Source organism: Geotrypetes seraphini, chromosome 17, assembly GCF_902459505.1.
Source record: "Geotrypetes seraphini chromosome 17, aGeoSer1.1, whole genome shotgun sequence".
Lineage (NCBI taxonomy): Eukaryota > Metazoa > Chordata > Amphibia > Gymnophiona > Dermophiidae > Geotrypetes > Geotrypetes seraphini.
The window spans coordinates 5,315,026-5,340,764 of record NC_047100.1 but is presented as its reverse complement, the minus strand read 5'-3'; the positions used below and the strand labels follow the sequence as shown (position 1 = coordinate 5,340,764).

The window sequence follows — 25,739 nt, the reverse complement described above, 5'->3', positions numbered from 1 at the left end:
GTTGACGGAGGCGCTTCCGGGTCGGGCCGCTTCCTCGCGCCTTGGTAACCCGCCTGGTTACGAGCGCGTGAGGAGAGACTCGTTGCTCGCGCTGCCGCAGCCATGAAGATCGAGGAGGTGAAGAGCACCACCAAGACCCAGCGCATCGCCGCTCACAGCCACGTGAAGGGCCTGGGGCTGGACGAGGGCGGCCTGGCCAAGCAGGCGGCCGCCGGGCTGGTGGGGCAGGAGAACGCCCGAGAGGTGAGGGGGCCGGGCCCTTAGGGCGGCCTTTCGAGAGGGCCGCAAGAACTCGGCTGAGGCCTGGAATGCGCTCCCGAGGCAGGTGGTGGATAGCGAGGGGAGGTGGCGGCGCCCCCGCGCTTCCCCCTCCCCCCATCACGTACCCCTGGAAATCTTTACCAGCGCAAGTGGCTTCTTCAGTGTGCCCCTAGTGTTGGGTTTCCCCCCTGATGTCACTTCCTGGCCGTGTGACCTGGAAGTGGTTCAGAGGGGAAGGGTTGGTGAGTTTGGTGTGGTGGGGCAGAGAGGTGCTGCGCCCCCCTCCCCATCAATATGACACCCGGTGCGTTCTGCCCCTGCCCCCTTACTATATCCCTGGGTGGAGGGCAAAATGGTGACAGACTTCAAAAAAGCATGGGTTGAACACAAAGGATCTCTAATCAGAAAATAACGGCATATATTGAAGAACGGAGGCCAGTACTGGGCAGACTTAAGCGGTCTGTGTCCCATATATGGCCTTTCAGTTGAGGATGGGCTGGGATGGTTTAGATGGGCTGAAGTAAGCTTTGACCTAGACTCCAGTAGATGGGACCTAAGCATAGTACCAGGCAGAGCGCTGGGTTTCTGGTCCAGAAATATCTAAGAAAAAGGATAATTTAAATTAAATCATTAATTTATAGAGGGTTTATTTTGGGCAGACTGGACGGACCATTTGGGTCTTTATCTGCTGTCATTTACTATGTTACTTTCATCGTGGAGATCCTGAAACCTTGACTGTTAAGGGGTGAGGGTACTCTCGGACCAACTTGGGAAACACAGCCTTGGAGGAGCCTAAGTGTGGGGAACAAAAAAAAAAGTCAACAAGGGCTTTAATAAAAAGTGCATTCACAGTCAAGGCAGTTCATGGTTTTGCTTCGTGCCCTGTAAGTGCTGCTCTGAAATGAAAATTCCAAGAGATGGTTTGCAGCCATAAGGAGGGTACTTTTTAATTGTTGATTATATAACAAAAAAAGGCCAGTTAGCGTAAACAGTTGAGAAAGTGACAAATAATTTAATGAGTGTAATACATTCATTCATACTTACATGATGATAGATAAAAGCCAAATGGCCCATCCAGCCTGCCCATTCACAGCAATGTCTCCTCCTCTTCCTAAGAGATCCCATATGTCTGTCCCATACAATCTTGAATTCAAATACAGTCTTCATCTTGTAGCCAGCACTGGAGCCCTAGGCCGGGACTGCAGTGCCTCCAGTAGCCACAGACTAAAATTGCACCACCGTGTGATTCAGACCAGAGTCACCCTGCAGGATTGTGAGGAACTAAATCAAAAATCACCAACACAGTTGTAGAATGGCAATAATGGAAATTTACTGTTCAAAATCAAGTCAGAATGGTTCAAAAAATCAAAATGGCTCAAAGTTCAATGTAACAAATAAATGTTCAATACAAAAGGCCAGAGGAAAACTCTGGCAACCTTCAGGATTTCCCTCTTGATGAAACAGTCCTCCCTGTGGTATACTCTTTCACAAGGCTGCTTATACAAGAACTTCTTTTTCCCCAAGTCTGCTCCCCAGTAGAGCTCAGGTAAGCACAGAACACAGTAATCAAAAATAAGTTCATAGAAATATGCCTTTTCACTCCAACATCTTCAGTGCAAACACAAAAATAAAGCCTTCAGCCTAAAATGTAGCAGGGCTGGGTAAAAAAGGAATATCATAAGTTTGCCTTTCAAAAGCGCACAAAAACAGCTTTCAAACTCCCACCAAGATGGAAGCAAACTTCTCCCCCACACACACTCTTAGCTTAACAAAGAGATGCAGTCCAGTCCTTGGAAAATGACTGGGAGCAAGTAAAGAACCCAGCCAAAAAAATTGTAAAAAAAAAAAAAACAACCCAAAACTTAGTCTTTGCTCAGCTGGAGCTGATTGTCACTCCCACATCCATTGGTTCTGGAGCTCCACACAACTCCTCAGCAGGCAGTTCCACTTGTAACTCCATGGGAGTCTCCTCATCAGCTACTGGTAATTCTGGAGGGGTTCCAGTTTCCTCCACCTCCATGGGCACACAACCATTACCCTTGCTTGAGCCAGGCAAGTCCTTGTTAGGGAGAGTCCTCAGCTTCCTCCCTATCCTGCCTAACAGTTTGTGGAATACTGCTGGCTTTTCAAGAGAAAGGGCAGGCCCTGATCTACCTCAATCAGCAAGAAGCTGTTCCTCACTTTGGCTCCCCTGGTGGTGACCTGGATAATAGGGCCTCTGCTTGCTTTCAGGTCTTGCTTTACCCTTCTGGGTCCTAGCTCTGCTGTGTTCCTGGGATTTGTGAAAAGTTTTCCCAACCCACAATTCTGGGTTGCTAGCAGGCTCCGGGAGATCCAAATAGTGACGGGGCCAGGCCCTGGTCATCCCCTTTTTGGGTTTCTTATCATCTTTCCTCTCTGCACCCACAGGGACCTTGGCAGGCACGGAGCCTGACTGGTCACAATCTCCAGTGGGAGTCTATTCCACAATTCTACCACCCTTCTGTAAAGAAGCATTTTCTTACATTACTTTTGAGCCTATCACCTCTTAATTTCATCCTATGTCCTCTCCTTCTGGAGTTTTTCTTAACTTGAAAAAGACTCACCTCCTGTACATTAACGCCACTTAAATATTTAAATGTCTATCATATCTCCCCTCTCCCATTTTTCTTACAGAGTATACATATTAAGTTGTCTAAGTCTGTCCCCATACGATTTATGACAAAGATCACCAATCAGTTTTGTAGGAGCCCTCTGGACCGACTCCATCCTCTTTATATCTTTTTGATTTTGCAGTCTCCAAAATTGCACACAGTATTCCAAATGGGGCCTTACCAGAGATTTATACAACTGCATTATCACTTCCCTTTTCCTGCTGTCCATTCCTTATGCATCCAAGCATTTTCGCTTTGTCAGTCACCTTTTCTATCTGTTTTGCCACCCTGAGATCATCAGACACAATCACCCCCAAAGTCCCGCTCTTCTTCTATGCACATAAATTCTTCTCCTATACTATTCCTCTGTCCTGGATTTTTGAAGTCCAAGTGCATGACTGCATTTTTTAGCATTAAATCTTATTTGCCAACAAATCACTTATTACACATGTTTAGAAACAAAATGTATCTAATATGTATAAAATGTGGCCATATTTCACCTTCCACAGATGTGTTCTCCAAAAAACAAACTAGGCCACTATTCTGTTCTAAAGGAGAACAAAATATTTCTCTCAAGATGTGTTCCTTCCGCAAGCACTTCTTGAGCGGAACACATTATTCTCAGTTGGAACTGAATAGTGGAATACATTTTGGTGTTTTGAGAATAATTTTTTGGAGGGTGAAGTCGCATAATTCAGACAAGTTGGTAGCTTATAGTGTCCCCCAAAGCAGGTGGAAATACGGATGCAGTGAGTTTAAAATATTTATTCCTGTTGTAATACGAAATATGTATATTTTCTTGGACTGCTCAAACCATATCAAGAATTCACTCACCCCCTCTTAAATCTATGCATTCTGTACATTGTAGCAATGTAAAATCACTATTCACACATGCATTCCTTCTAAAATTACCTATTACTGTTTACTTATGTATATTAAAATCTTTATATACCGCATATAACCAAAAAGGATCAAAGCAGTTCACAATATAACTCAAATCAAATTCATGAAAAGAACTCCATTTAAATAGGAAAGGAAAAGAATAACATTTCTAAACATAATATCCTATTACATCCAAATTAACAAATGAAAATAAAAATTAATTAATTATTCTTGTTTCCTATAATTTGAGCAAAGTTGTTTGTTACAGGCTTGTGGAGTTATAGTGGAACTGATTAAAAGTAAGAAGATGGCTGGAAGAGCAATACTGTTAGCAGGTCCTCCTGGGACTGGCAAGGTATTTTCCCATCTCCTATTTCATCCTGTTCTTGTATTGGGGATTTCTGTCTAATGCAGGGCATTTCTGTCTTACTAAATCAAGAACAGTGTATATTAGAGATAATCAACTCTTGAGATCTCAGATGAAGGAGATTCATAAAAATGTGTTTTATGCCAACAGTTCTGTGGGGAACTTAAATGCTAGTTTTAGAATACTAAGGAAGAATTCAAGGGGTGCCAACTGATTTAATTCATGCTAAATAATTTAGCACACCTAAATGAATTCTTCCGAAGTTACTTGTATTATAATGGAACTATGGGCATATAAAAATGGGTTAAAAGTTAAAGCATTTCTATAAATCTAATTCATCTGTGTTTGGATATCTTAAGATTAAAGGTTGTTAATACCAGTTAAGTAGTATTGATGTTTCTCAGCTTGAGACCTGGAAGATGCATGCTGCTCTTTATGGTGTAAAAGCACCAATCTGAGGGCCTTAATCTTTTAACAGCACAATTTAAAGAAAAGGGTTCCTTATTAAGGCCCCCTTTTTATCAAGCTGTGTTAGGTTTTTTTTTTATCGCGGGCCGCTGCAGTAAAGGCTCCGACACTCATAGAAATTCTTTGAGCGTCGGAGCTTTTACCGCAGCGGCCCATGATAAAAAAAAACCTAACGCAGCTTGATAAAAGGGGGCATAAATGTTAATGTATCAGAGTTTGCTGATGAAGTGACAGAGCACTGAAATGTTTGAATTTTGTGACTTGGAATATGATCTTTTTCATTGTATTATGTTTAAGTTGCTATGATCTTTATGGTATCAGCATTTGCAAAATATAAGGCAACTGCACTATAGTTTGACTGTGGTTTCAGTTTTTGCATTATTGCAGTTTCAAACTGTAATCTCTCCAATTTGTAGACAGCCTTGGCTTTGGCTATTGCTCAGGAATTGGGCAGTAAAGTTCCCTTTTGTCCTATGGTTGGGAGTGAGGTCTATTCTACTGAAATCAAGAAAACTGAAGTACTGATGGAAAATTTCAGAAGGGCAATTGGTAAGAATCTGATGAAAAATAAAGTGGTCATATGTCAGAATTGGTGATAAATGCAAATAAGTGTAGGGTCTATTTTTATCAGCTCTTTATTTTTTTATTTACTTCATAAAGCAGGGGGGGGAACAGATTATAGCTTTACAATCCATTTTAAGAATATAAGAGTTGCCATACTGGGACAGAGCAAAGGTCCATCAATCCCAGTATCCTGTTTCCAACAGTGGCCAACACAGTTCACAAATACCTGGCAAGATTCCAAAGAGTAAAACAGATTTTATGCTGTTTATCCTAGGAATAAGCAGAGTTTTCCGTCCTCCATCTTAATAATGGCTTAGGAAATTAGCCAAAACTTTTTAAAACCCTGCTAAACTAATTCCTTTATAAGACCATAAGTTACCATATTGGGGCAGACCAAAGGTCTATCAAGCCCTGTACTTACTGACCATTTTCTCTTTCTGTAGATTTGCTGCATACTTGGCTTGACTTGAATTTACTACTACTACTATTAATTATTTCTATAGTGCTACCAGACGCACGCAGCACAAGAGTAGGAAAACAGTCCCTGCTCAAAAGAGCTTACAGTCTAAACAGGCAAGACAGACAAACAAGATGTCATGGATGCAGTTAAGGGGAATGGTTAATCAGTGGGCTGCATTGGAAGGAAGAGGAGTAGGGTTAAGGATTGAAAGATATATCAAAAAGGTGGGTTTTCGGTCTGCTTTTAAACAGGGGACGGGAAAGGGCTTGACAGACAAACTCGGGTTATTTATTTCAGGCATAGAGGGCAGCTAGATGAAAGGAATGAAGTCTGGAATTGGCAGTGGAGGAGAAGAGTAACGCTAAGTGACTTATCTGAGGAACGGAGTTCTCTGGGAGGTGGATAAGGAGAGAGAAGCGAAGAGAGATATTGAGGGGCAGCAGAATGAATACACTTGTAGGTCAGCAATAAGATCTTGAACTGTATGCGATGGCAGATAGGGAGCCAGTGAAGTGACTTAAGAAGAGGAGTGACATGAGCGTAGCGAGGTTGGTAGAAGATGAGTCGCGCAGCAAAGTTTTGCACAGATTGCAAACATTTTCCAGAAATACAGAAGTTAGAACTAGGGGACATGAAATGAAGCTGTAAGAAAGCAACATCCGTAAATGCTTTTTCACAGAGAGGGAGTGGGATGTCTGGAAGAGTCTTCGTCAGAGATTATGGAGACAAAAACTGGCAGAATTTAAAAAAACCAAGCCATATGATAATCACAGAGGTTTCTGTTCAAAGCAAAACATAAATGACTTTCACATTTAGAAACAAGACCTTGGGGAGGCGGTAACCTCTACAGCGCAGCAGGTACAACTCTGGTCACCTTTCTAGGCAGACTGGATGAGCCATGCAGGTCTCTGTCTGCCACCATTTATTGCATTGCCGTGTTCTGTGTGCTGGTCTACTCAATTTGTTGCTTTTAATATGTTACTGGTAATCCTTGTGTTGGCTTCACTTAATATTGTTCTCCCATTTGTTACTCATTCCCCCCCCCTAAAATTGTATATATTGTAACAAAAGCCTGCATACTCCTTACTGTGTTGCATGCCAATTTCTCTCCTGCTGTATATTGACTCGGATGTCTAAGTAGAAGGGGGCTGTTTAACTGCTTAGCCTGGTTGCTCTTTTATCTGTAGATAAAAAGAATTGGATTTACAGTACCAGTAAAAGGTCTTTTGATGTTAAACAGTTTATCTTGCTTTAGTTGCCGTTTCTGCCGGCATGGATCAAGAAGATGAACCAGTTAAAATCTAGGTCTATGCGCTTGTATTTCACATGATTAAAGATAACCAAATTATCTTATTTAAAACATTACTGATAATTTTCTTGGCTTCCATGTCATCACTGGCTTTGGATAAGCATTTAGCAGCAACACGGTGAAGACAAATCTTTTTCCTCATCCTAGAACCCAATGAGAGTGACCTTTTTATTGATTTCTGTAAAGAATGAGACTTCGGTATTATCTAGTCTTTAAGTTCCTGTCAAGCCAGGGAGGGGGAGGACAGACTTGACCAGCAATGAAAAGAGAGGAGTCTGTGGTATTTCCTTGAGGTGATGAAGAGGCCTGTCAGAGATTTGGAAACTTGAACCTGCAGATGAAACACGTGTCAGCCACGTTGTCGTTCGTAGAGATAACCAGAAGGGACTTAAGTCATTGCTAACAGCTGCTTTCATTGGTATTGCGCCAAATTCTCTGAATCTCAGCAATAGGGGTATAGCTAAACAAATATTGATTATGGTGAAAGATGGAGAACTTTCTGGTGTGGCATTTTGTATAATTTGTATAATTATGGTTTAGCGTTTCATTAATAGAACAGGTTTGTTTGGTTTTTCTTTTCTCCCCTCCCCCCACCCCCCTATTTACAATTTTGGAATCATCCCCATAACATAGTGTTCTCGGAGATTTTATTGCCAAACTCTAGCTATCCAAAAAGAGCAGCCTGTCCCAGAGTAATGTTTATCATTTGAAGCTTTGTAGAGAGGCAATAAAATCAATGTTTTGTTTCAGCAAAATCTGAAACAATTGTTCCCTTGGAATGGAAAATAAAGACAGCAGAAACCACAAAACATAGTTCCCTCTTGTGGACTGTTCTGAAACACCACAAACAAGAGTTGAAAACTACAGAATCTTAGCAACTTTGGGTGAGGTTTCTGAAAGAAGGGCTTGTAAACTACTCAAGGCACAAAAAGTCATGGTGAATCTGACAGTTTGCATTCTAGAAACCAAATGAATGCTTTTCTAACCTGGTTAAATTTTTGTTATGATTGTTGCTGTTGTCCAGGTCTTGCCGCGTCTGGATAGATAGATCCAACGTTTCAGCCGCCATGCTGTGGCTTTCTTCAGGGTATGTTGTGAGGCCTGGTGTCACTAACCTGATTGAGAACAGGGAGGACTGTTGGTCATGAACTTGAATTTTGGTGGGAAAGTTCATGGTCACAAATTTGAAATGTGGCAGGAAAGGTTGTTGGCCACCATGAGAACGGGCTACTGGGCTTGATGGACCATTGGTCTGACCCAGTAAAGCTATTTTTATGTTCAGATTGAATTTTGGCAGGAATGTCCGTTGGACACATTTTTAAATTCTGGTAGGGAAGTTTGTTGTCACATTTAAAAAAAAATTATGTCAGAAAAAAGGGGGGGGACTTTTAGATGGAAGGAGAAGGTGTTTGTCCTCGGACCCAGTGCTTTTTTGCTGAATTTCTTTTGGCAAAAAAAATTGTGGGGCGGCAACTCAACACTTTGTAGCTTTTGTAAGCTGCCACTTGGCCTGGTAGAGCAGGTCCGTCCACTACAATGGGAAATTTTATTAAGGGACAAAACTAGTAGCGTAGGCCTGCTCTCAAGCACTGACAAGGCCCCACACTGGCTCATGAAAACTAGAAAATGCCCTGCTGAACCTGGGCTTTAGGGGTCCTTTTGCTAAGCCGTGGTACAGCATAAAAGGCTTACTAAAGGGGACATTGATGTACACACATTACTGGTATGCTCAAGTGTTTTTATTTTATGTGGTGTGTCTGGGGCAGTGATCAGCGGGTTGGCATTGCTATGCATTAATGTATGAGCCCTTAGGCCCTGCTGACGCCTAAGTTAATTGAAGAACATTGTTAGAAATGTCAAGGCTGGAAAACCTGGCCTACATGTTCAGCACCTATCTTTCCCGTAGGCGTAATTCTGAACCTGGCGCTGATGCATGATTAACACGCGATCAGCGGCCACCAATATCGGCACCAGTTACAGAATCCGGCCTTTACCGCCTATAAATTAGGTGGCAGTAAGGGCTTGCGCACTAACTTTTCTTAATGGATTCCTGCTAATGGCGACATTGGTGCATGGCCCTTAATTCGAAAAATGGAAAAATCCGTAATTTTCTGGCTGTGGTAGAAGTGGCCTTAGCACGTGGGAAAGACCTGCTTAAGGGCATGCTACAAACCCCAGCCAGCTCAAACTGGATGCCTTGGCAGCACTGGGGACCCTTATCCTCTGACTGCTGAATCAGTGTCATCTGTGGTGAGGCTCTTGGGCCAACTCTAGCCTCAAGCTTCATGGGAGTTATAGTTTTCTTTCACTACCATTTCCTTTATTTGTAGCTCCAACCTATAATCATAGAGTGAGAGTGCCCCCCCTTCCCCTCCCATGGCATCTCTCCACTTGTGCCTGTCACACACTTGAAAGACGATCCCTTGGTTCTGTTCTTTAAGGCCCAGCAGAATGACAGCCTAGAATCCAGCATGTCACCTCTGCAGCCTGAACCCAGTTAGACTTAACAGATCTCAGGCTCATAGTATACAGCTTAAATTTTAGATTCACCATTTCCTGATATCACTTCATCATGAAAATTTGTGGGTGATATGGTACATGTTTAATCTAGCCCGTGCACCTTGGAATATTAACATTATACTACTGATTTGTAGTTTTCCAAAATAAGAAATGAATAGGTTTGTTTTGTTTTTTCAGGACTAAGGATTAAAGAGACAAAGGAAGTCTATGAAGGTGAAGTGACAGAATTAACTCCATGTGAGACTGAAAACCCCATGGGAGGATATGGCAAAACAATCAGCCATGTGATTATTGGGCTGAAAACAGCCAAAGGTACCAAACAGTTAAAGGTATGTTTTTATATAAAGTCCTGTACCTATTATAGTCCATGCACCTGCATTCTGTGTGCCTTTTATATCAGAACCAGAGGATAAAATCCTATTAAGTTTAATAGTTTATATTTTCATTTATTTTGAAAAGAAAATGGTTTTGAGAGCTTGCTGGGTTTAGACAGTTTGGTTACATTTTGATCTTTCTGAAAGTAATCTACATTGACATAAACCCATATATGCAACTCTTATTTTTCCACCTAAGTGTTTATAAATCTTGCCTATGTGCTTTGAATATGTTTTATCCATTAATGAACATAAGAATAGCCATTCTGGGTCAGACCAGTGGTCCTTCTAGCCCAGTATCCTTCTTCCAACAGTGGCCAATCCAGGTCACAAGTATCTGGTAGAAACTGAAATAGAAGCAACTGATCCCAGGGCAAACAGTGGCTTCCCCAGTGTCGGACTCAGTAGCAGACTATGGACCTTTCCTCCAGAACTTGTCCAAACTTCACTAACTTGGAACATGAGGACGTTACTGGTCAGACTTTATGGTAGATATCCTGCAAACAGGATGGTTGGATAGGCTGGAGTGAGCTTGGAGGGCAATTTCAGCATTTGGAACCTTGGACTTTACAGTCTATGACCCAGAAATATCAAAGAAGACAAGTTAAATTAATCATGTATTTAATGGGCAGACTGGATGGACCATTTAGGTCTTTATCTGCCGTCATTTACTATGTTAAAACCCAGATATGCTAATCCTGTTGCCACTTCCTCCAGCAACAAGTTCCGGAGCTTAACTATTCGTTGAGTAAAAAAAAATTCATGTCTGACCTCTTTTCAGCTCGATCCCAGCATCTTTGAAAGTTTACAGAAGGAGCGTGTAGAAGTAGGAGATGTGATTTACATTGAAGCAAACAGTGGGGCTGTCAAGGTAAGTCTAAGAGCACCATATTTCTGTCATTTCTCTGTTTACTTTCCTTCTGCTTTGGATATCTGGCTGTGACACATTTCGGCTCCAAAATTATCCTTTTGCCCACTTCAGTTTAGTTTTTCCTTTACTTTCTTCTTCTCGCTTTTTCTTTTTCCCCTATCCTTATGTTTTTCCCTTATTTGTTCTTACCTCTTGATATTGTAAACCTTTCCTGCCCTTAATTGTCATTTTGTGTCTAGTATTGTTAATTGTACAGTGTACATTTCCCTTTGATTTTTATCTATTGTTAACCGCTTTGATTTGACTTTTTTTTGTTAATAATGGCGGTATATCAAATAAACTAACTGTATACCCGACAACATTTTTTCTAACAACCATTCTTAGTTTTCTAACAACCATTCTTAGAGAGTAGACTTATGACAGAATGTTACTTTCTGTTTCCATTGTTTGATGATCAAAGATCAAGAGCATTTGTGAATATTTTACTTCTTCATCTCTAGAATCCCATAAGCAAGAGATGAGCCACGGGGGGGAGGGGGGGGAGGAGGAGGAGTTTGCTCATAACCAGATCTTTCTGTAATTAAAAACTGCATAAATACTGTCCCTGTTAGCTGCCTGCTTGTGAAAGAGAGTACAGTTAAGTGGCATTCCTCTCCTTATCTCATCTGACATTTTAACTTCCTGTGAAATGGATGCGAACAGCATCCAGCATCTTGGATGACTCGCCCACCTGCATAAGAATAAAACCACTTCCCTCTGATGTTAAAACCTGGAGTTTTGCTTATAGGGGGGTACCTTTTATTTAAGTTGCCCTTATAAATCCTTGAAATACACACACAACTGCGTTTTTGAACTCTTAGAAATTAAATTCTGGCTCAGATGTTGGAACCTAGTTTTCCTAAGGTTTTTGCAAATTTGTTTTTCTTCGTTCTAGTAATAAAGACTCTCAATCATTATGTGGACTTTGGATTAGCTTATGTATTTTATTTCCAGATATAGATTATGTATTATTTGTTCTTAGCTAATACTTTTCTGTACAAGATTAATTCTTGATATTGTATGTTTAAAATTGATAAATAATAAATTTTTTTAACTCACTTCCCTCGTCCTTAATCAACTGAAGGTATCTCTTTAATGAGAACTTCATGCAAATAGAGAGAAAGTCGTAGAAAACTTTTCAGTGGAGCCCAAACTTTGTGTTAGGCAGATGGGATCCTTCTGTGGCCAAAGCAAAAAGGAGGGTTATTTCTGAGCTGTCAACAGAAGCTTGTCAGGACTGTAATTGTGAAGTCAAGCCCTTTATCTTTATCAGTTACTGTCGATCAGGGCCTTGGCAGTGAAACTCACTCTGCACCTGCACTCTTCCTACAGCGGCAAGGCAGGTGCGACACCTATGCTACGGAATTCGACCTTGAAGCTGAAGAGTACGTGCCCTTGCCCAAGGGCGATGTGCACAAGAAAAGGGAAATCATTCAGGATGTCACCCTACATGATTTGGATGTAGCCAATGCTAGACCACAGGTATTGAACCAGACTGGAGGAAATTGTAGACCATGTTAAATGCAAATGTACCATGGACCCATTTAGTTATTCAATCTTTGTGTAGGTTATCAATTTTACATACAAAACCAGCTGCAGTGAGGAGTCTGGCTAACATCAGCATTAAATGGAAGAACTGAATGTTTCATTCACATTTGTTCAAATTCCGCACTGTCTGTTAAAAACATCTGGAACCTAACACTTTTTGAAAATGTTATATAATTGTTTTGTTGTGTCAGATACCATGTACAGGCTAGTGAGTGTTGTCATGTGTGGGGTGGGGTTTTTGTGTTTTTTGAAGGGGGTTGTTAGAAAATAAGATCTACAAGGCAGAGCAGTTCTAGTGCTTAGTGATACAAAGCTGCACAATGTTCTTATGTCAGAATACAAATACAGTGGTACCTTGGTTGGTTTGCAAGCATAATTCGTTCCAGAAGCATGCTCGTAAACCAAAAGTGCTTGTATATCAAAGCGAGCTTCCCTATAGGAAGCAAAGAAAACTCAGATGATTTGTTCCACATCCCAAAAACAGACACACACACACCCCACCCCCAGGCCACTGGCGCTGCTGGCTTCCACCCCACCCTGGGAACCGGCTTCTCTCCCCCCCATAGCACATCCCAAAAACAGCAAGGACGGAGGAGCATGAACTTGGAGATAGACTGGAAGAATGGAGGGAGTGAGGGAAAGAGATGCTGAGATGGGGAGAGAATAGAAAGGGAGAATTGTTGGGCATGGGTGTCCAAGTGAGGGAAAGAGAGATGATGTACATGAGGAAATGAAGAAAGCGGTGAATTGTTGGGTGTAGGAAGGGAGAGAGAAATATTGGACAAGGTGGTGGGAGAGGCTAGAGGTACAGATGCATGAGGAAAAGAGAGATGAAAGGGAGAAATGTTGGATGTGGTGGTGGAGAGGGAACAGTGGGACGGATGAAAAACAAAAATAAGTATAAACCTCCTATCTTTTCTTTCTATTTAAACTACAGTACTTTGTTTTGAGGACTGTTTCTTTCATATTTAATGTTTTTATAGACTGTACTGTACAGCAGTGTTTCTCAACTCGGTCCCAGAGTACCCCCTTGCTAGTCAGGTTTTCAGGATATCCATAATGAATTTGCATAAATTTGATTTGCATACACTGCCTCTATAATATGCACATTTTTTTCATGCATATTCATTGTGGGTATCCTGAAAATCTGACTAGCAAGGGGGGACTCCGGGACCGAGTTGAGAAAAACTGCTGTACAGGATCTGAGTTACATACAACTTCAACTTAAGAACAATTTAAAAACCTGAAGTTTTTTTTAACCCAGGGACTGCCTATATTGCAGGAGTTGTTTTGAAATTGCTTTTCAGAATTGGTCAAGTTTTGATGTGTTTAGAACCTTGAGTGCTGATTAGAATATTTTTTTACTACTTTTTTTTACTAAAATGCTAGGAATAGTTAAAATGAAAATGAAGGGGCCTTAAGTATATGCATCGTGTAGGAATTAAGATGGGACCAGTAACATAAGTGATTCTGTTTTATTTAGGGTGGACAGGACATCCTTTCCATGATGGGACAATTAATGAAACCCAAGAAAACGGAAATCACAGGTATAGTATTTTTGTTTTAAAAGGAGTACACCCAGTGCACAAGCCGGGTGTCACTAAGGGTGCTGCTTTTCCCTGTGTGGTTATGGTCAGTCTTTTGGGGCATTTAATACAAATGCCAACCTACAAAGCGTGCCTTGCCCATCCCCAGTTGCTGACTATATCTGCTGCAAGATCTTGGAGGAGATTTTGCCTTTCATTCCTAGAAGTGCAGACTGTACGTGTCCACAACCAGTAACAGTCTATGGAAGAGAGCATTACAAATTTCCTTCCCTTTTCTCTTTTAGACAAGCTGCGAGGAGAGATTAACAAGGTAGTGAATAAATACATCGACCAAGGCATTGCTGAACTCGTGCCGGGGGTGCTGTTTATTGACGAAGTTCACATGTTGGACATAGAATGTTTCACGTATTTACATCGAGCCCTTGAATCGTCAATTGCTCCCATTGTCATCTTTGCAACCAACCGAGGCAACTGTGTCATCAGGTACAGAGGCTGGACCCGCTCAATATGTAGTGTTCAATCTAGGGTTGTGGGCTGCTGTTTGTGACCCTGGGCAAGTCCCCTATTGCTCCAGGTACATTAGATAGATTGTGAGCTTTCCAGGACAGACAGGGAAAAATGCTTGAGTACCTGAATATAAACCACTTAAGTTATAAGTGGTATATAAATAAAAAAATAATAATAATGATCTTTTGGGAATAGATATTTATACATAATTTGTAATTCTTTGCTGTGTGAGAATTGACCATGATTAAGAAAGCAACTTGTTCATCTTAATGCTTAGGAAACTCTCACTCTTTGCATGTGTGCTTGTATCACTTAAGTACAATTCCTCCTCCAACAAATGTCTAGGATGGGCAGAATGCCTAGACCCTGTGAAAGGATGGCAGAATGGCACGTCTGTGATTAAGACATAGGATCAATGATGTCATGCTATTATATTTTATATGTCCTATAAAAATTTAAACTTTGGTTTTCTTCTGTTATAATCTGCAAACTTTAACAAAACCTTGCCATTTTATTCTGCTGATGGATTTGTGAATATGTTTTTTTGTGTGTGTGTATGTTTAGAGGCACTGAAGACATAGTATCTCCTCATGGGATACCCCTGGATCTTCTGGACAGAGTGATGATTATTAGAACAATGTTATACACACCACAAGAAATGAAACAGGTAGGTGGCACTGGATAGACACTGGATTTATTACAAACAGGATCCCAGCATACTATCAGCATCTTCTCTTCACCAGACCAGTCCAGATTTTGCAGGTGTTGTACCATCAACCAGCAGATGGAGACAGTGAATACAGAATTGTGTGCTAAGAGGGCACTGTGTAGCTTTAAAACCTGGTATTTCTCTGTCTCCAGCAGGTAGCAGATGGTTTTCTGTTCAGCTCCTGGTTAGTTTGTTAAAGTCCGCTCCTGGGCCAGTTGCCTAGCTGGCATTCGGTAGATTCAAGTTTAAATTTATTTCTGATAACTGACTAAGATAAGCAGTATAAGTGGTTTACAGAGGCAAAACAACGACGAGGGTTAAATTAAACAAAGTGAGAAGAAATAGAACAGGAAAAATGATGGAATGTAATTTTCTTCCATCAAAGAAATGAGAGAAAAAAGTGGCAAATCCTATTTGCCATAAGACAATGTCACCATTGCTCCAGAGGCTCCAAGCATGCATCAGGGTCCATATGTTCTCTCATAAAAGTATTATCTTTAATTGCATTTTAAATTTTGGAATTCATTTCTCTGAGCCTAAAAGGAGAGGTGATGAATAGAGTAGGGGAAAGAACCTGGTAGGGGGTATTCTAGAGGAGTTTGCCCCTACCCCCATTCTTCCTTTTCTTCCTCCCTTATCACTCGGACAAGAGTTTAAAAATAAAATTCTGGACCAGGCTGGTGAGGATGCTAAGGAAAGAGAAACTAGTTGTTTCCTGCTAACCTTTCTTTCGTGTATTCCCATTAGAGAGTATCTTAGTGGTTAGAGCACTAGGTTGACAACCAAGGAAGCCCAGTTCAAATAGTACTGCTGCTGCTTGTGATCTTTGGGCAAGTAAACTTAACGGAGGTGTAAACCTTTACAGCTTTTAATGAATTTAGCTGCAAGGTCAATTGTGGGTATCCCTATAATTGAACATCTTATTCCAGTTCTGAAGTCTTTACATTGGTTACCAGCACAGCAGTGGATATCCCATAATGTGTTGTTGGTTGTTCACAAAGTATTATATTCTTCTGCTCCTATTTGTTTTCAGAATTTGTGGGAGATTTACCAACCAGTAAGAAACTTGAGACCTGAGGGAGGGATGCAATTGATTAGTCTGAAGGAAGATGGAGTCCACTATGTTAGATCAAAAATGGTTCTTTTTTTCTGTAGCTGGAAAATAACTTTGAAAGTATGCAGGGATCATATGTCGTTCAAACTCAACTATTCATAGATGCTTTTATCCCAGGACATATTCTCACATGTGGGTGATGTCATCCATGGAGCCTTTAAAAGTGCATTGCCGCTTTAAATCTTTAGAAACTTTGCTACTGCCCGCACCGCTCATGCGCGAATGGCTTCCCACCCGACGTAGTTGGCTTCTTAGCTTGCTTATGGAACTGAGGTTGGGCGGGAAGGCACTCGCGAAGTTTCTAAAGACTTAAAGTGGCGATGCACTTCTAAAGCTGTCTGTACCAGGGCTCTGTGGATGACGTCACTCACATGTGAGACTATCTGCCTGCTGTCCTTGGATAACACCTGTTACGGTAAGTAACTGTGCTTTTTGTACACTCAGTGGGATTCAATTCTCCAGGTTTGGGTGGTGTCCAATTTTAAGGGAAGATTAAGGTTAAGGAGGAATGATTTTGAATTTATCATGCACTTTAAAATGCTCTGCCAATTACTAACTTTTACTATTTTTTGTATTATTTGTTATTATATTGTTTGTTTTCGTAACTGTGTATGTTTGATATGTACACCACTTAGCAGTTTATAAACCCTGAAAACAAAATAAATAACCCTTCATTGCCTCTGGTACCAACTTACATTGAAGGGTTCAAATCTAACTCTCCGTCAGCTACTACTGAAAAAGGTGTTGGCTAAATCCAAAGTGTCGCTTTCTTATTTTTTTTTTTTTTTTTTGGTGTTGCTTTCTTTATGCAGAATTCATGTTATTCTTAAATAGTTTCTGAGCTTTTAAAGGATTTCTCTGCTTTAAGAAAATACAAAGGCATTAGGGCTGAGCACACAAATTCTATATTCTCTCTTCCCCACCCCCTCTTTATTGACGGACACAATACCCACAAGTTTTGATTGGTCTCGACTAAAGGAAATCAATTTCTCCTTCAGCAATACACTTCTGGCTAACAGTAAACTGGTTTCATTATAACAGATTTATATAGGAAGATCAAGTGGCTCGACTGTTTTCATTAATGTGCTAATGTGATACAAATTTACATGAGCTGGAATTAAAATCAATATCATGAAATGAAGAATGAAAAAAAAATGATAGTGTTAAACTAAACCTTAGTTTATATACCACATCCTCTATAAAAATAGAGCTCGGCATGGTTTACAGGCACTTTAATATAAAGGAAGGAAAAACATAATGTGAATTAGTGATTATAAAGAGGGTTAGCATTCCTGTTCTTTCTGCTGTATTACAATACCTGGGATGAGCGCAAAGATGATGTAATATAAAATGGCGGTAAGAAAATGTCCGGCTAGGAACCCGTTGCTGCCACATCCATCTTCATTTGTCTCTTGTTTGGTCAAGAAAAGGGAACAGTGAGTGAGGTGACCAGTTGTATGTGAATGTATTGTGAAGAACAGCTGGGAGACTAAGGCTCTCTTTGTAAAAGAAGGGGGTAAGAAGCTTATTTTCAAAGACTATGGTGTCTCAAAATGACCAAATGAGCATGAATGTCCCTTTTGCAAAATTGGAATTTGGACGTTTCAAGCACATCTGAGTAGCAAGGGGGGCTTGCTTTGGGCAGGGTTAGAGAGGGACCTAAATTCAGGACATCCAACTGTGATAATCAAATGGGGAGAAACATCCAGTTCTAGAAAGAAGGGCGTCTTAAAATTAAGACCTGTTTCGGTCATGTCCAGGGTACAAAAAGGTACTCCGAGCAGTTGTTCATTGGTGGGATTAGGGCACAGGACTTCCTTAATCCCCCCCACCCCCGTGATGGTTGCTCCCTCCTCCCAAAAAAGTGAAGCTAAAAAGGGATACCAGGCTCTGACAGTTTCACGTTTTATGGACATTCTTAACAAAGCAGGAAGCAAGTTTGAGGAGTTTGCCTAATGGTTGGTGCAGTGGACTTTAAACCAAGGGACAGAAAAATAACATACTGTACTCTCGTCTCCTTTCCCTTCCCTTGTGGCTTCAAGAGAAGGTGTGTAGTATTTAAAGGGATCTATTCTGCTTTCAAAAGTGTACTTTGTAGTTTATTCTGTTCCTAATTAGGAGGAGTTGTTCTCTATAATACTTTGACTAAAGATGCTGCCAAGTGCCTTGTCTGAAGTACACCTTTTTTATGGTGATGTGACTGGAAAGTTGTGGTTCTTTGTCTCCATCTGCTGGTTTAAGATATGCTGTCCTCACATCTGCATTCGTCTAGCAAAATTTCAAAGAAAGTCAATTTAACAGATAAGAATACATTTTTGCATATCGATCCATAGTGTAACTCCACCTTAAGTACTGCATGCATTTGGTGGGGGTCACCCTATCTCAAAGATATATCCGAACTAGGAAAAAGTGCAGTAGCACCTCTTCTGTTTCTCTATAGATTGAGATACTTAGTAATGCTTTAATAACATAAATAGATGTCCATGAAACCAAAGTAAAAAGTCATGATGTGCTTTATGATACACTAAAAAGATTTCCCTTCCGTTGAATGTAATAAGAATATTAGGAGTTCATTTTGATCAGTCAACCGGTTAATAAAAAAGTCTTTTGGTCTCTTTTGGAAACTCAGAAGGATTAGAAAGTTTTTAGATAATTATCAAGTCCGCCTATTAGTTCAATCTTTAGTTTTGTCTCTATTGGACTATTGCAATGTCACCGCCTTAGATTACCTGAAATTTATAATAAAAAAAATGTCAAACTCTACAGAATACCGTTATTAGATTAATCTTCAGATTGAAGAAAAGTGATAAGATTTCACCATACTTACGAGAATTACACTGGCTACCTATAGAAGGGAGAATACGTTATAAATTCTATTGTATATTATTTAAAATATGTTTTGGAGAAACTCCCAACTTTTTAATTTTTCTAATAACCCGTCTTTGAACCTATGAAATAATGATACTTTTCGATTTCCACATATGATACAATAGAACTTTTAATTCCACATGGACATATCAAGCAGCAAAACTATGAAAAGCATTGCCAACTAATATTAAGCAGCAATTTAATTTTAAGTTTTCAAAAAAGACCTATAAACCTATCTATTTCAAGAATTTGTTATTAATTCCTAAAATTGTAATATTACATAATAATTTGGATCACCATAATTATTTATGTAAACCACTGTGAACGTCATGGAGCTATTGGCAGTATATGAATAAAGATTGTATTGTATTGTATAAAACACAAAATAATCCACTTGGTACTATTTGGCATCATTCCAGCGCCTCTTATTCTGAAGAAATGCAGTCTCGCACACAGACTGTGTTTTTTCTGCCTTACAGATGCGTAAGGATTGTTTCCCATTGCTCTTGGTAAGCAGGAGAGCTAAGATGTCCTATATCCAGAGCTGGGCAGATTGGATAGAGGCCTGTTTTGGTCCTTATCTGTTGTTATTGTTGACCTGTGAGGTCCTAAGGTTGTGTGCCAGTAGGAGCCCAAACTCAGTTAAAAATGCTATTCAAATGACATTTTTAACTGAGTTTTAAGGTGCCGGAATCATGCCTATGGAGGTGCTTTAGGCTGCCCTAACACCATTGTAGGCGCGATTCACACCCTGGCCTATCTTGCCGGCACCTACCTTTGCTGGAGATGTGATTATGCACCGAAGCCTTAGTTGTTACTGAAAGAGGTCCAGCCTAAAACATCCTATATTTTTTGCCCTGGACATTTTCACAGTGTTTCATTATCACAGAAAACTCTCTTATAAGCCTGCTCAATACATAGTCTTCAATGCGTGCCCCCTTGAGATTTAAACGAACTGCATAGAAAACCGTCATAAAAACGGGTTTTGAAAATAGTGATCTGGACGCCTTGATTTAAAAAAAAAAAAAAAAAGGTCCATCTGCTGCTCTTTAGATGTTTTTCTGTTTTGAAAATAATCCCCTTAATGGCATTGCCTATTGTTCCGTAAATTGATTAGAGGTATCTTTTACCTCTCTTGATATTAGGTTTTCTAAATGTTTTAGTGTGTAGCCCTTAGTCATAAGGCATTTTTAACTGTGCCCTGTGACACTGAATTCTTGTTCTGCCTTAAAGAGTTAAATCTGGGTCAGACCAGTGTCCTTCCAACAGTGGCCAATCCAGGTCACAAGTATCTGGTAGAAACTGAAATAGAAGCAACTGATCCCAGGGCAAGCAGTGGCTTCCCCAGTGTCAGACTCAGTAGCAGACTATGGACCTTTCCTCCAGAACTTGTCCAAACTCCACTAACTTGGAACATGAGGATGTTACTGGTCAGACTTTATGGTAGATATCCTGCAAACAGGATGGTTGGATAGGCTGGAGTGAGCTTGGAGGGCAATTTCAGCATTTGGAACCTTGGACTTTATAGTCTATGACCCAGAAATATCAAAGAAGAGACAAGTTAAATTAATCATGTATTTTCCATGAGAATAACTAGTGGGTGGACTGGATGGACAGTTCAGGTCTTTATCTGCCGTCATTTACTAAGTTACTATAAGCTTGAGCGGAGTAGACGTACTCTAGCTTTGCTTCTCTTTCCCTTTTCAAATGACTTTCAGGTACACTAAAACTCAGTGCCTGTCAGTTTTGTTCCATTTTACTTTTAAATTTGTGTTGTACTGTGGCTTTAAAACTGCGACAGATCTTGATGGCTTGGGCAATATTTTTTTTTTTGTCTGCTTCGCACTGACTGCAGGTCTAGTATATAGCTGTTCAGACATATATGTGTGTCTGCATAGCCCTCTTATCTAGAATATGTATTTCTCTTAGTATGCTTGTGTTACTTTGAAGTATAATTCATGCTTGCTGTGGCATCAGTCTGGACACTCTCATAAAGTATTGCAGTAGGTTATTAAATGATTAAAGATCTAATTTATTAACTGTCCATTTTCACTTTCAAATGGAGGCAGCGTGAGTGAGAAAGCACCCATGTGGCATTTACCAATCTCTTATGAAATCACATACGAGGTGTTCCCAGTAACCAAGGTGTAATTTTATCGTTAATTGTTGTTTGACATTAGTCCTTCATGGCTAATAGATATTGCTCCTCTGAGAAGGTTACGGAGGAGGCCTTTTTGTATCTGATGTCATTTTGTCTGTAAGATTAATTATTGTTGAAATGAGTGAGCAGTGTACATTAGAAGCTAAATGTAATGTTTAATTTTGGTTGAAGTGCATGCCATTACAAATGATTCAATATGATGAGACATCTAAAGTTCATAAGAATTAACACTTAATAATCTAGGAGTTGTGCCTTTTTGCCCAGTTTTTCCTGGTAGGTAATCCACTTTCTGGAATTAAAGATGTACTGTGAATAGTTTCGGCCAGGGCGTTCATTTCTACTCTGTTTCTGCCTTTTTTATTTCTTTTTCATTTACTAGCTTAGGCAGAGCTTTAAAAAAAACCAAACAAAAAACACTGGCGCTTAAAGGAAATCTTTGCATGAACCTCCGGTTATTGAGCCTTTTGCATCAGCAATAAACTTGAAAAAAAGAATTTTAAAAACTAACAAACAGGAATTACTCCCAGAGATACTGTTTTAAAGTTTCTTTTTTGGCAGTATACACCCCATATGCGTTTTTATAGGTTTAATTTAACAAGTGCTGCTTGCTATCTTGTTTACGAAGCTGCCAAAGTGAAAAATACCTGTATTATATGAGGCTCGCTGTTCCAGAGTTATCTCAGCACTACAACACACAACATCATTATCCAGTCTGCCCCTTATCACTCAGCTGGTAATACAGACTTGTGCACTTCCAAAAGCTTTATATGTACAAGTATTTTGACACTAGTTTTTTCCTCAGCTTTGCAAAGGTTTTCAAATTGGTACTCCACAAACATAGCTAATCAATAGATTTGATTAAATGTAGTAGGTTTTGGGGTGCATCTTCAGGAATTAAGCATGTGTTGATCAGGGGTGGCATGGTGGACTGGCAAGGAAGGCATTCTCTTCTATCTCTCTGACCTGTCAGGGTCATAAGCATTGCAGTTAATCAGGAGATTCAAAAATAGCTAACACATTTCACATCTACCCCGCAAATTGCATATCATGAAAAAAAGAGAGAAACCGGGTAGTGTGTATCACTTCACTTCTTCAAAATGAGCAAAATCACTTCCAATTATCATGCAAGAACCTGTTTGTCTTCTATCTTCTACACCAGGATGGCTTCGAAAATTAGTGTTCAAAACATCTTTACATCCCATGTACCAGGTGGGTCTTTCACATGTACACACTAAAATTTCTTTTAAAACTAACCAGGAGAGGAACATCAGAAATTCAACTTGGGAAGGGGATCATGGGACCTCTTATAGCACACAGCTATTTCAGAACCCCCTTCATTTTGAAGAAGTGAAGTGATAAATACTACCCGGTTTCTCTTTTTTTTTTTTTTTTTGGAGCGTCATAAGCATTGCCATACCGGGACAGACAAGTCGGTATCCTGTTTCCAACAATAGCCAATGTAGGTCATAAGTACCTAACAAGATGCTATAAATAGTAGATTTTTGCAAGTCCATCTTTTAATAATGGCTTAGGGACTTTTCTTTTAGGAAAGTATCCAAATCTTTGTAAACCCTGCTAAGCTAACTGCTTTTACCACTTTCTCTGGCAATAAAGTCCAGGGTCTCTCTTAAATCCTTCTCACCTCATGAATTTGTGTCTACTTTTATCCCCTCCACTACTCAAGTTTTATTTGAGCAGTGTTAACTCTGGTCACCGTGCTAGACAGATTCTCCTCTTGAGTGTTGCCCCCACCCCCAGCGTTGTGCCTCAACCTTCCCAAGCCTTCATGTCTCTCTGTTCTTCCTTGGCTATTTTCATTTGTCATCTGTATTTTCTATATTCCCCATTTCTGCCTAGTGCAGCATAATAATAAAAACTTTATTTTTCTATACCGCAGTACCCTAAATAGTTCAATGCGGTTTACAGGCAGCGATATTACAAAAGCTTTCAAAATGACATCAGCCAAATTTAGCTTAAAATGTGTAAAGATACATCAATATAGATATGGAGTCAAAGAAATTTATCGAAAAGGTAAGTTCTAATTGACTTTCTAAAGTTTGATAGGAAAATGCATTTGGAATGAATTTGGTTAAACATTCATTCCATGCCTTTGTGATCCTAATGGATAGAGCAATAGCTGAGACCCAGCAAAACCGGATTCCAATTCTATGGCAGCGTCTTGTGATCTTGGACAAGTCACTTAACCCTGCATTGCGTCAGGTACAAAATTAGTAGTAAGTCCTCTGGAGACGGGAAAATACCTACTCCAAATGAATATAAATCGCCGTGAGCTAAACACCAGCCACTGCAATTAAAGGAGAGTTACATTGCCTACATGCCCAGTTGTCCTGCTCAGATACATTGCTTTATTATGAATGCACATTGTCGGTAGGTCCTATAAAAGGCATGAGACTGAAGTAGTGAACCATACGACGGAAGAGATGTGGCATGCAAGATAAAAAGCCAATGCAACATAGTGACATATATTACCTCACTTCAGACTCTGCTTTTGATTTAATTACATCCTTTATCATTAAGTGAATAATCTAGGGCTGGATAACTATATGTAGCTTTAATGACTGTGTCTTACTAGCAGAACTCGGGGGAATGTTAATGACCATCTGTACAGTAGTTTTGATGGATTATTTCATGCTTTTCTGCACTTCAGTAACTAATCTTCATCTGTCACTTTGGTTATACTGTTACTTCAGTTAAGAGGTTGATCTATATAAATGTTTATACTAGTGCAAAAGTTTTGAATTTTGCATCTTTCTCAGATTGTAAAAATTCGTGCTCAGACGGAAGCGATCAACATCAGTGAAGAGGCATTAAATCACCTGAGTGAAATTGGCACCAAGTCCACATTAAGGTAAACTTAAGTATGGCCCAATGTCATAACATAGCACAGCAGGAACTGGCAGGTCCAGCGTAGGCAACCAGCTTTGGTCTGAAAGGAGCTCTCTTGCGTCAACCCTGCTCTGTAGCCTAGAGCCACATTGGGTGCCCCTCTTAGTTGAACAAGCCAGGATTGGCTGAGAAATACACTAGCCTCGCCTTTGAGGTGCAACAGCTAGCCTCTGGCCTCAAGCAGAAATCTTCTGTTCAGAAACGGGGTCCAACACTTCACCACCTTGTAAGAGATTTAGTATTAGCATTGAATGATTTGATATCGAGTCAACGGTGTACTTTCTCAGGGTGGGTGTATTTGCCTTTTATAAGGACTTAATAAATCACTCTGTCAGTATCATGGATCTTGTTTTCACAGGAATAATGGTAGATACTTGCCTTGCATAAGTCTGTAAGGGCTGAAAACACAGGATGGTCCTAGTGTTCATTATTTACGTCCAAAGCCCAGGGTGTATTAAGAGCTCATCATACTGCACCATAAAATAGTCCACCACCCCCTACTCATCTTTCTCTACAGTTCGTACCTACTTCCTGATTGTGCTGAAACAGAAGAGTGAATAAGTGGGGATTTTATGGATGCAGAAAGTACAAAAGTTTTTGCCAGAGGCTTTTTGTTGTTGTTGTGATCAGGGATCTGAGGCAGGTTTTTGGCAGTTTCTGTGCGATGGAACGCATTTCAATCTCTACCATTTGAGTCAGGCACTACGCCATGGTATATTTCACATATTCCTTTCTGTCATACAGGTATGCTGTGCAGCTGTTGACACCAGCAAACCTGCTTGCCAAGATTAATGGAAAAGATGGCATTGAGAAGGAGCATGTGGAGGAAATCAATGAACTTTTCTATGATGCCAAATCTTCAGCAAAAATCCTGGCTGACCAGCAGGAAAAATACATGAAATGAGACTGCAAGCAGGCCTTAACTGCTACCTCGATGGTTTCTGATGTGGAGCTGACCCCAGAACTTGTTAGCTGTGTCAGGATGAACTTTGTGACTTTCCAAGACAGCAGAAATAGATTTATGGCGTTATCCCCAATACTGTTATCCTAAAAAGCTACCTTTGGTTAAACAAGAGCGTTTAAAAAAAGTCCTGTAGAGAAGGTGGCTAGAGCTATATGTGGGCTTCCTTCTGTGCTGGCTCATGGCTATGAAAGAGGGTGTCCTGGATCCCTGGCTGGAAGGGGGGGGAGAATATAAAATGGTCAAAAAAATTGTGTCCCTACACAGGATAGCTTATGTTTCTGATGAAATCGAGCTCTTAGATGGGTCAGTTAGAGCTTTGCAAATCAGATGAGAAAAAGCATTTTTAACAGAATAAGACTAATGCAATCTTCAGCCCCTTTCTTTTGAAAACTCCTCTCAAAATCCAGTTCTTTTGAGGGACATCTGCACGCTTTTGTAAAGAATAACTTTGCGGTTAGTGTTGTTCCAAATTCAAGTTTACAAACAATGCCTACTGTGTGTACTTTTCTTTAGCCCTGTCTGTCACAACGGCGTAGATGCTTTTATTTTACAATGTCATTTTACTTGCTATGTTTTTAAAGCAGGTCAAAGGAGGAGGTTCTGGTTCTTTAAAAACCTTCCTGTTAGCATCAAAAGGAGCTTAAATGAAACATTTTTTAACAATAA

The 25,739-nt window shown here is 40.2% G+C and overlaps 1 protein-coding gene across 1 annotated transcript; it reads left to right on the top strand.

Moving 5' to 3' along the window:
- Positions 1-25,739, top strand: RUVBL1 (RuvB like AAA ATPase 1). Its single transcript, XM_033926069.1, has 11 exons — positions 1-243; positions 4,045-4,131; positions 5,028-5,160; positions 9,642-9,793; positions 10,620-10,709; positions 12,081-12,230; positions 13,780-13,843; positions 14,128-14,326; positions 14,915-15,017; positions 23,980-24,071; positions 24,854-25,739. The coding sequence occupies exons 1-11, from the start codon at positions 103-105 to the stop codon at positions 25,011-25,013; spliced, it is 1,371 nt and encodes a 456-aa protein (XP_033781960.1). The 5' UTR covers positions 1-102; the 3' UTR covers positions 25,014-25,739.

What these genes read in the sequence shown, in the direction of transcription:
- RUVBL1 (XM_033926069.1), top strand. Translation starts at nt 103, where the DNA reads ATGAAGATCGAGGAGGTGAAGAGCACCACCAAGACCCAGCGCATCGCC. An exon ending in GTCCTCCTGGGACTGGCAAG is followed by an intron (nt 4,132 to 5,027) that starts GTATTTTCCCAT and finishes TCCAATTTGTAG; the next exon opens with ACAGCCTTGGCTTTGGCTAT. An exon ending in CACCACAAGAAATGAAACAG is followed by an intron (nt 15,018 to 23,979) that starts GTAGGTGGCACT and finishes CATCTTTCTCAG; the next exon opens with ATTGTAAAAATTCGTGCTCA.